Source organism: Lynx rufus, unplaced genomic scaffold (genome assembly GCF_022079265.1).
Source record: "Lynx rufus isolate CCGP_SWC_20201006 ecotype Redwood Valley unplaced genomic scaffold, mLynRuf1.p SCAF_6, whole genome shotgun sequence".
NCBI classification, from domain to species: domain Eukaryota; kingdom Metazoa; phylum Chordata; class Mammalia; order Carnivora; family Felidae; genus Lynx; species Lynx rufus.
In genome coordinates, this window is record NW_025814878.1 from 141,226,614 (window position 1) to 141,238,379 (window position 11,766).

The 11,766-nt window shown below is 41.5% G+C and overlaps 1 protein-coding gene across 1 annotated transcript in view; it reads right to left on the minus strand.

Annotated features, from left to right (window-relative positions):
• The window catches only part of GPLD1 (glycosylphosphatidylinositol specific phospholipase D1), a 64,152-nt gene extending 53,801 nt beyond the window's left edge, over nucleotides 1-10,351 (minus strand). The window contains exons 1-2 of the mRNA XM_047102610.1: nucleotides 10,255-10,351; nucleotides 7,406-7,461 (exon numbers count right to left, since the gene is read on the minus strand). Of these exons, the coding sequence (XP_046958566.1) occupies nucleotides 7,406-7,461; nucleotides 10,255-10,351 (153 nt within the window). The remainder of the gene's footprint in view (nucleotides 1-7,405; nucleotides 7,462-10,254) is intronic.
• Between the last annotated feature and the right edge of the window lie 1,415 nt (nucleotides 10,352-11,766).

The following is an 11,766-nucleotide window of genomic DNA, read 5'->3' on the forward strand; positions in this document are numbered from 1 at the left end:
CTGAGATAGCAGAAATGTGATAATTACCTGACAAATATTTTAAAGCAGCCATCCTAAAACTGCTTTAATCACAAACACACTTGAAACAACCCGCCTCCCCCAGCCACCACCAAAGCAGTCTCAGGAGAGAAATATATGAAGAACAGCCAAATGGAAATCCTAGAAACGAAAAATACAATAGCTGAAATAAAAGTTAATATCACCAGAAACCGTACGCTTGACATTGTGAGCCTTCCTTTTTCTAGTTAATTTATTTTTTTTTTAAGTTTATTTTTATTTATTTTTTTGGAGAGATTGAGCATGCATGAGCAGCGGTGCGGGGGCAGAAAGAGAGAGGGAGACAGAATCCTAAGCAGGCTCTATGCTGTCAGCGCAGAGCGTGATACAGGGCTCAATCTCACAAACTGTGAAATCATGACCTGAGTGGAAGTTAAGAGTTCTATGCTTAACTAACTGGGCACCTAGGTGCCCCGACATCGTGAGCCTTCTGATACAATCCAATGAGAATACAGCATCACCTCCATGTTCTATGATATTTCTGTCAAAAAATAACCTGCAATGGGTCTATCATGGAGAACCATCAGACAAAACCAAATTAAGTTGCATTCTAAAGAGTTATTGGACTTTGCCCTTTCCAGAATATCAAGGTCATTAAAGACAAGGTGGGCCTGAGGAACTGTTGTAGGTCACATGGTGCCGGATTGGTTCTGGAACCATAAAGATTATTGAGACACAACTGGTGAGATTTGAATGAAACCTGAGGATTGGGTCAAAGTGTTGTTCAGTGTTGATTTCCTGACTGTGATTATTATGCTGTGGTTACATAGGAGCGTCCTTGTTTTCAGGAAATACACAATGATGTGTTAAAGGATAATGGGTATCCCATCAACAACTTACTCTCCAATGGTTCAGGGGGGAAGAAATCAGTATGTATAAATAATGTGGAATTGCATGAAATCTCTGGACATGAAAGATTCCATTTTCCTGTCCAATGAATGAACTCTTGAACCGGGCCAGAAGCAGCAACTATTTGACAAGCAGTTGCTCATAAAATTTCAACAGGACAGCAAAGTTAATTAATACATAGGAGGACAGTTTTAATTGATAACACCAATAATCAAGAAGATAGTCATCAGAAATTGTTCAACTGGTCAGCACCAAATTAGCAGGGTTTTTCCTTCTCTCCTTTATCTAAATCATGGAATCACCCCTTCCTTTTTTCCTCATAAACACTCCTTGGTTTCCCTGAATGAGCAGCACACTTTTCTGGTTATTCTAGAACCTGTACTCTCCCAATTGCAATTCTGAGACTCAAATAAAGACCTTTGTTCCTTTTCAGTTCCACCTCCTTTCCTTGGTTGACAACACAAAGGATAAAAAGGGAAATATGGTAAGTTGTCAACAATTAGGGAAACTGGGTAAAGGGCATAAATGAATTGCCTGATCTTCCAGCTTTTCTATTGGTCTCTAATTACTTCCAAATGAAAAGTTAAAATATAGAACTGGTTGATTGAATTATGATGCATTATGGATAACAGAAAAATATGTATTTGTTCTCAGTGATTCTGAAGTTCTCTACTGACATGCAAAGACATCACCAATATATTAAATGAAAAATAACAAGGTGCAGTGTGCAGAGTGTAATTTGGTGGGGTGGGGGTTGTGCTAATAAATGAAGAGATGACACCTAGAATGATATAAAGCCAAGTGTTAATGCAGGTAGTCTCAAAATTTTTCTCTATGGTGAGCATCTATCAGTTCTCTAATTGGAAAAGAAAAAACCTCTTCTATGGGCAGGTAGAAGGAAGCAAGGCAGAAAGGACAGCAACCAAGCAAATAACTACCGTTGCTATGATTTCATGGTTAAAACACCACATTCTGTATTCTTATAGAACATAAATACATATAATAAGTCCAACCATAACAGTGTAAAATTAGAAATTATAAGAAAAACTAGGGGGGAGAAAAAACACATGGAGGCCCAACAACATGCTAGTGAACAACCAATGGGTCAATGACGAAATCAAAGAAATTTAAAAATACATATGGAAACATACATAATGGAAACAATGACTGAAAATCTTTGTGGAGAGCCCCTACCTGGCTCAATCAGTGGAGAGTGCCACTCTTGATCTCAGGGTCAATGAGTTCAAGCCCCACACTGGGTATGGAGCCTACTTGAAGAAATCTGGGGCGCCTGGGTAGCTCAGTCGGTTGAGTGTCCGACTTCGGCTCAGGTCATGATCTCGCACTCTAAGTTCCAGCCCCGCGTCAGGCTCTGCAGACAGCTCGGAGCCTGGAGCCTGCTTCCGATTCTGTGTCTCCCTCTCTCTCTCTGCCCCTCCCATGCTCATGCTCGGTCTCTCTCACTCCCAAAAATGAATAAATATTTTTAAAAAATTGTTAAAAAGGAAGAAATCTTTGAGGTGCAAAGTTTATAGCAGTTCTAAGTGGGAAGTTTATAGCAGTATAGGCCTACTATAAGAAATAAGAAAAATCTCAAATGAAGCATCAAACCATACCCCTAAACGAACTAGAAAAAGGACAGATAGAGACCAAAGTTAGTAGAAGGAGATAGTAAAGATTAGAACCAAAATAACTGAAAAAAAATAAATAAATAAATAAATAAATGAAACCAAGAGCTAGTTCTTAGAAAAGATAAAACAGAATTAATAAACCTTAACCAGACTCATCAACAAAGACAAGTACTCAATGAGTAAAATAAGAAATGAAGGAGAAATAGCCAACACCATAGAAATACAAAGAATTATAAAATACTATGAAAATTATATAACAAATTGGAGAAACTAGAATAGGAAAATTCATAGAAACATAGTCTTCCAAAATTGAATCAAGAAATAGAAATTTTGAACAGACCAATTATTAGTAACAAAATTGAATCTGTAATCAAAAAACTCCCAAACAAAATTCCAGGACTGGATGGCTTCACAAGTGAACTCTACCAAACATTTAAAGAAGAGTTAATACCTATTCTTCTCAAACTATTCCAAAAAGTAGAAGAGGAAGGTAAATCTCTAAATTCATTCTATGAGGCCAACTTTACCCTGATACCAAAAGCAAAGACACTACTAAGAGAACTACAGGCCAGCATCTCTGATGAACCCAGACACAAAAGTCCTCAACCCATATTAACAAACCAAATTCAATAATATGTTAAAAGGATCATTCCATGATCAAATGGGATTTATTCCTAGGATTCAAAAGTGGTTCAATATTCTCAAAACCAATGTAATAGGTCACATTAACCAAAAGGATTGAAACCATATGATCATCTCAAGAGATCCAGAAAAAGCATTTGACAAAATACAACATTTGTTTATGATAAAAACTCTCAGCACAGTGGACGTAGAGGGAACCTACCTCAACATAATAAAGACCTTGTACAACAAACCCACAGCCAACATCATACTCAGGAACAAGATGAGGATGTCCTCTCTTACCACATTTATTCACCATAGTACCGAAAGTTCTAGATGCAGCTATGAGACAAGAAATAAAAGCATCCAAACTGGTAAGAAAGAAGTAAAACTGTCACCATTTGCAGATGATAGGATATTGTATATAGAAAACCCTGAGGACTACAAAAAAAAAAAAAAAGAAAAACTATTAGAGTAAAGGAATTCAGTAATGTTATAGGATACAAAATTAATATGCAGAAATCTGTAGCATTTCTACATGTGAATCATGAAGTAGCAAAAAGAAAAACTGAGAAAACAATCTAATTTATGATTGCTCCGCAAGGAACAAAATATCTAGGAATAAACTTAACCAAGGAAGTGAAAGGCCTATACTCTGAAAACCATAAGACATTGATGAAAGAGATTAAATAGGACAGAAATGGAAAGATATTCCATGCTCATGGATTGGAAGGATTAATAATGTTAAAATGTCCATATTACCCAAAGCAATCTTCAGATTTAATGCAATCACTATCAAAATACCTATGGCATTTTTCACAGAACTAAAGCAAACAATCCTAAAATTTGTGTGAAACCACAAAAGGCCTCAAACAGCCAACGCAATCTTGAGGAAGGAGAACAAAGCTGGAGGAATCTTGGAGTGTATCCAGATTTCAAGCTACACTACAAAGCTGTAGTAATCAGCACAGAATGGTACTTGCACAGAAACAGACACATAGGTCAACGGATCAGAATAGAGAGCCCAGAAACAAAGCCACACATATATGGTCCATTTCTCTATGACAAAAGAGTCAAAATATACAATGAGAAAAAGACGGTCTCTTCAACAAATGGTACTGGGAAAACTGGACAGCTATGTGCCAAAGAATGAAACCGGGCCACTTTCTTACACCATACACAAAAATAAACTCCGAAAAGATTAAAGACCTAAATAGGAGAGCTGAAACCATAAAAATCCTAGAAGAAAACATAGGTAGTAATCTCTTGGGCATTGGCCTTAGCAACATATTCATGGATAACTCTCCTTGAGCAAAGGAAGCAAAAGCAAAAAGAAACCATTGAAACTACGCCAAAACAAAAAAAGATTTTGCGCGCGCGCGCGCACACACACACACACACACACACACACACACACACACAGACAAGAAACACACAAAAGAACTCAATAAAACAACAAAGTAACTTACTGAATGGAAGAAGATATTTTCAAATGATGCATCCCATAAAAGGTTAATATCTAAACAACATAAAGAACTTACACAACTCAACACCAAAACAAAACAAAACACCAAACAATCCCATTAAAAAATAGGCAGAGGGGCGCCTGGGTGGCGCAGTCGGTTAAGCGTCCGACTTCAGCCAGGTCACGATCTCATGGTCCGGGAGTTCGAGCCCCGCGTCAGGCTCTGGGCTGATGGCTCAGAGCCTGGAGCCTGTTTCCGATTCTGTGTCTCCCTCTCTCTCTGCCCCTCCCCCATTCATGCTCTGTCTCTCTCTGTCCCAAAATAAATAAAAAACGTTGGAAAAAAAATAGGCAGAGGACTTGAAAAGACATTTTTCAAAAGAAGACCTACAGATAACCAATACACAGATGAAAAAATGTTCAACGTTACTAATCACAGGGAAATGCAAATCAAAGCCACAATGAGATATCACCTCACACCTGTCAGAACAGCTAGAGTCAAAAAGGCAAGAAAACAGCAAGTGTTGGCAAGGATGTGGAGAAAAAGGAACCCTTGTGCACTGTTGGTGGGAATATAAATTGGTGCGGCCACTGTGGAGAACAGTATGGGGTTTCCTCAAAAAATTAAAAATAGTATTACTATATGACCCAGTAATTCTGCTACTGGGTATTTACCGCCCCCCCCCCCCACCGCAAATGAAAACAGTGATTCAAAACGATGTATGCAACCCTATGTTTACTGCAGCATTATTTACAAGAGCCAAACTATAAAAGCAACCCAAGTGTCTATAGATATGTGAATGGATAAAGGAGAGGTGATTATAAACACACACACACACACACACACACACACATGAATATTACTCAGACAAAAAGAAAGAATAAAATCTTGAAATTTGGGATAACATGGGTAGACTCCACGGTATTGTGCTAAATGAAATAAGTCAGAGAAAGACAAATAGCACGATTCCACTTAGATGGAAATGTAAGTAACACATGAACAAACAGACTCTTAAATACAAAGAAACTGGTGGCTGCCAGGGAGAAGGTCGTGGACGGGAGGGGATCAGCAAACTAGGTGAAGGCGATTAAGAGGTACAAACTTCCAGTTATAAGACATGGAAATGAAAAGTACAGCAGGGGCGCCTGGGTGGCACAGTCGGTTAAGCGTCCGACTTCAGCCAGGTCACGATCTCGCGGTCCGTGAGTTCGAGCCCCGCGTCGGGCTCTGGGCTGATGGCTCAGAGCCTGGAGCCTGTTTCCGTTTCTCTGTCTCCCTCTCTCTCTGCCCCTCCCCCGTTCATGCTCTGTCTCTCTCTGTCCCAAAAATAAACAAACATTGAAAAAAAAAAAAAAGTACAGCACAGGAGATACAGTCAACAATATTGTAGTAATGCATGGGCACGGGTGGTGACCACACTTAGCACGGTGAGCACTGAGTAAGGTATAGAAGTGTCGAATCGCGATGCTGTACATATGTAATGCAGCATTATAGATCAGCCACATTTTAGTAATAAGAAAACAATGGGAAAAAAGTATCAGGGCAATAATGACGCCCAATGTGAGGTTGGTTTGCTGTTTTTACAGTTCTTATAAATTAATGAACTGATTTTCTCCACTTGATGCATCATTCTTTTTGTGTAAGTCAAATCTTTAAAGAGAAAATATATTAACAAAAGATAACCCCAGAACCAACAAAACTCCACAGAGCCTGCCCCTAGATCTCCAGCCGGTGGGGGACGGTCTAGGCACACAGCTGGCATCCTTCAGGCCACTTCCTTCTGAATCATTTCACTAAACTGTACCATTGAGTCCAGAAGTTACCGAAGAGCAGGTTTGAATAGGGAGAAAATGATACTACAACAATTCCCACATACAGAGAGCTATAAAATAGATCAAGAAAAGGGATTGGATAGTATCAGAAAAGGTGAAGTAATCCTGATCTTCATAAATTGAAAGCTGAAGGGTAAGCACTCAGGGCACTTAGGCATTTCTGATGACGACATCACTCTTTGCATCAGGGCGGATGCGGAGGGGAAGGATCGGTGTCCAGTTCACGTTTCAAATTAAGTTAGTGACGCAAGCACGAATATTTCTACTAGAAAAATCGCTCTGTACACACTCAGGATTGATCGTTCGCATGATCAATTAGGCAATCTTTCTCCTCCCCCTCTTGCCTGGCTGCTTTCCACCAGGGTCAATGAGGATAACCAACTGCTGTTGAAGTGTCAAGAAAGTCAAAACTAACGTCTAAACGAGGCATGAAGATATGATAGATTTCAGTTATGTTACCATCCTGCTTTCCATACTGAATTATCGGGACTTACTGGCAATAATTGGATCCAAGCCTGACATCAGGAGCAAATGTTAACCACTCTTATCAAATGGAAGTACTTAATCCTCTGTCACAGCACACTGTTTAGCTATAGAACTAGCAATAGTGTATAGGGTCAGAACGGGTGCAGTCGATTTGAGGACAGGTCCAGAGAAGCCACCAGATGGTCCTACGAAGAATACAGTAGGAGGAGACGTCAGAAGAGCCTCTCAACATGGACTTCTGAAGAAATCCTTCCTGCTCCTTGTACGGATGCAATTTTTATACAACACACAGTCAGAAGGTGAGAAATAATTTATCTCAGGTGTGGCTTCTCTTTGTAAAAACAGTAAGACGCACCATTCTTAGACAATTCTTTCTCAGTTTCTCATATTATGATTTGTCATTAATGTTTTTTGGCACTGATGGAAGAAAGTTAATGAGCGAGAGAAAAAGTAAACGTTATACCTCTTTGTAGTTAATTCTCCCATCTTGAAGGTGGAGAAACTCCAGAGCTCTGTGTCCTGAAATATTAAATCAATTAAATTCAACTGTAACTGAAAACAGAACTTACTCGAGATATTTTAAAAGGAAGATGTAATTTTGTCATTGTAACTGTCAAGGAAGTAGGAAATGGAAATTAAGTGTGTACGCACTAGTAATTTTCATCAGGCATAAGATTCTTATGATGTTTATTTTGTTAAACTACAGATCAAATCCGCACGGGGATTTGAACTTTCTACTTAGGTAGTACTATAGACCTGGCTAGGCTAGGTAGCAGTTCCCTCCTAAGTAAAATTAAGTAAATAATACCCACCTTACAGGTTTGTTGAGAGAGTCACACAAAATAAATGCTGTGTGATGAGCACAATGGCTGATACACACTAGGAGCTCAGTAAACAGAAGGTGTCATCATTGTATTTTGCCTCAACAACCCACTGAGATAAATAAACCTAAGCAGGAAATATGATACATGGCCAAAAGCATGGAATGAATCAATGAGTCTCAATTTTTTTTCCATCAATTAGATGGACCAAAAAAAAAAAAAATCATCTCAGGTCACCTGCTCTACCCACATGCCCACACACCCACACCCTGAATCTTCTTAGAATCCAGAAGATGAACATGCCTTGCGAAGTCACTTCCAAGGTTGATACCTTACTTTTTACTGTGCATCACATCCAGTTTTATAATCCATACAAAAACACAGCCACTACTAGAAGCATTAATACTATACGATACAAGCTCACAGCCCACACAAATGACCTGTGTAGAAGATTCCAGTGATTTACAAATCCAAACCACTGAATGAGGCCAAATCTAATTAACTCGCCTGAATGTCAACCTTCCACACAGGCTTTATAGAAGAAGTGAAAATAGGAACCAAGACATTTATAAAACCCTCTAATTAGTAAATGTTGGAGTTTTGTCTTTTACATAAAAATCTTCAAAATCTGGGGCACCTGCGTGGCTCAGTCTGTTGAGCGTCCAACTTCGGCTCAGGTCATGATCTCATGATTCGTGGGTTTGTGGTTTGTGCTGACAGCTCAGAGCCTGGAGCCTGCTTTGGATTCTGTGTCTCCCTCTCTTTGTCCCTCCTCTGCTTGCTGCCTTTCTCTCTCTCTCTCTCTCTCTCTCTCTCTCAAAAATAAACATTAAAATTTTTTTTTTAATCCTCAAAATCTGTACAGGTTAGGAGTGGTCTTCAATTATGCTCAAAGTTTTATATTAATATACTACATTTAATATATATTTAGTATATATTAATCTATTAGGAGCTTTGTCACAGACTAAAAATAGCGAGCAATTATCTGATTTTTTTTAATTTTATATTTCATCTGTGTTTAAATTCTAAGGATTGAATACTTCAGTATTTCTACTTATACTTGTTCTCTTTCAGCCCACTTATAGTTTTAGCCAATTTCAGTGTCACAGAACTTACACTTGGAAAATACTTTTCAAACTCATTGGCAAGTTTGGCTTCCTTATTCTATGGGAGAGGAACAGAGAGGAAATGACCTGCTCTTGTGGCACATACTTAGTTTACAGAGCTGCTATTAGAACCTCGGTCTAATTCTCTTTTCTGTTGTTTCCTGACTCTTGCTAGCAATAGATGTTTTTGGAAAGAATGCTGGACTGGCTGTCAGGACAGCCAGTCCTAGGCCAGCCCACTAACGAGCTAGCTGGCAGATTCTTCTACATCCATGTCCTTGTACGTGAACCACAGGGACTGGTCTCAGTGACCTCTAGTGCCCTTCCAGACAGTAAAATTCTGTGATCATAGGTTCTTGGGCGCTAGAACTCAATACCTAGGTCTATCCTGCACTGATAAGTTTTCACGCTTTATTTGTAATGTTGTTCTGCTTTGTACCTTCTGGAAGTGGCCTAACTAGAAAATATTATTGTTTTTATCTAAAAGTAAACCCAGACATCAGGTATTACCTGAAATTAATCCGAAAATTGTTACAGAATATAATCCCATCTGCTTAGATTATAAAATGGCTGACTTTTTCCAGGAGTTAAAAAATAGTACAAATGCCCTTCGTACGAGAACTGAATGTAGGGGCGCCTGGGTGGCGCAGTCGGTTAAGCGTCCGACTTCAGCCAGGTCACGATCTCGCGGTCCGTGGGTTCGAGCCCCGCGTCGGGCTCTGGGCTGATGGCTCAGAGCCTGGAGCCTGTTTCCGATTCTGTGTCTCCCTCTCTCTCTGCCCCTCCCCCATTCATGCTCTGTCTCTCTCTGTCCCAAAAATAAATAAAAAAAAAACGTTGAAAAAAATTAAAAAAAAAAAAAAGAACTGAATGTACTGTGCACCAATATCCGATACTCTGCCTGTAGCCGGTCCTTCCCAGCTGCTGTCCTCATCCTGGGCACCTCTAATGCCAGTGGCCAAGCTCCCTCGCATCCTTCCCCTCCCTGCAGCCAAACCCTTGACTCGGGGGATACACTCTTGGGGCCACAAGTGGCCTTTCCGCACACTTGGAAATACAAAACAACAAAGATATCTTCCTCTCTCTTACAGAATTCCACGCATCTTTCTCCTCTCTGCATTCAATCAGATGTTCTGCTTCTGGGCAGCCCCCAGCTCATCTGCCCACCCAGAGCAATAGCCAGGGACCGTATCGTCAAAGATGCATCGTTGCCAGGCTTCCTGCCCACCCCTGACTCGGGTCACAGCTCGAGCTCTCCACCCCCCGGCTGCTGGCTGCAGCCGGGGGAACTTGTTATCAATGCACAGGACCGACTGTACATCTCTTCCTCAACGCCTTTAGACGGATTTAGAGTCTTAATAGCACAGCAAGGTGCTGGCACTTACCTATCTCTACGTGCGTGGAGATGCCACATGGTGAACCTCTCGGACACAGGGAGCCCAGTGCGATCAGTAGCCCGGGCCAGAACCTGCACGCGGACATGCCCTCGTTCCTCACCACTCCGGTGACACGATGTGTCTGAAATCCAGGCCCAGGCTCCCTGCTTTCCCTCTAAGCGGGTCACCGACACGGGAAGCCCAGCGTTGTTTCAAAATAATAACACTGCCCAGCAAACTGTTTAACTACTGTTTAACTTCACCAGAACAGCAAACAAACTCGACCTAGGAGGGGAAAAAAAAAAAAAAAAAAGCCATCAACCCAAATCTGAATGTCCTGAGGTTGAAGCGTTGCCACTTTCTGACCCAGGGGGCCTCCGGATTTCTTTTTAACACGAAATTTATATGGTGACACTAGCAAAGTTTTTCTCCAAATATTCTTTGCTTTCTTAAAGAGAGAGAGAGAGAGAGAGAGAGAGAGAGAGAGAGAGAGAGAGACACTCACCTGTCTATATTGACAGTCAACATCCCCTCACAAGGGCTGATCTCTCGGGCATCGTTTCCACACACCTATCAGGTGCCCTGCGTCCTTGGCCTCCCAAGCCACAAGTGCTGGGAAAGCTTTTATGACAATCAGCTGGCACCAGCTTCTCTTTCAGTATTTGGCAACAGATACCAACACCCGCAAGGGGATTACACAAGGGCAGCCACTCCTGGTCTCTCCAGTTCTGGTTGCTCTTACGGGGCTTATCTCGAGCCTGTTGCACGGTCAGATTCCTGCCCCCCAAGAAAAGATATCGATTCCACTGGGGGCGGGAGACGTGGGACCGATTTAAGACTGGGAAACAAGAATTCAGAAAATGCTAGGCTCAGAATCCACCTGTCACGAAGGATCTAATCTACAGCACTTAATCCATGGGAAAAATTACGTGACGCTCCCAAAGCTCAAATTGTGCATAAGATACGGGAAAAGCAAGGAAGGAGATCCTAAAAGGGTGGGCAGAAACCATACTCATGCTCAGGCGAGCAAATAGAAGAGAAGATAGAATGTGGGATGATCTGAGATCCTTCGAGGCCTGCCAAGTTTCCCCTGTAACCTTAGCTCAGCCACCGGCAAGCCCCAGAGAAAGGAAGCCCACAGCTGTGGGCTCAGCCATGAGGGCACTGGGCTGGGCTGCTTCTCACTGCTTTTCGGCCAGAGACCTTTAACTGACATGGTTTGTCTGGCTAACAGGGTGCTTTACAAACCTAGGTCTAGGCTCCTCCTTACTCCAAGTGGGGGAGTGGATGGGCAAAGGGGAGAAGTAGAAGGTGGAGGTGCCCAGGACAAGGGCACGTGACAAAGAAAGTTCCTGGGTACTGATGGTCTTGCCCTCGCGGGCCCTGGTGAGCGATCACACCCATCCAGGCTCTGGGGGACATCCTAGGCAGCCCAGGAGCAAGACAGGAACCAGGGGGGAATGTGCTCCCACTCTGAACGGGGGATTGCACAGAGCACTAGACAGAGAAGGGGAGGCCAAC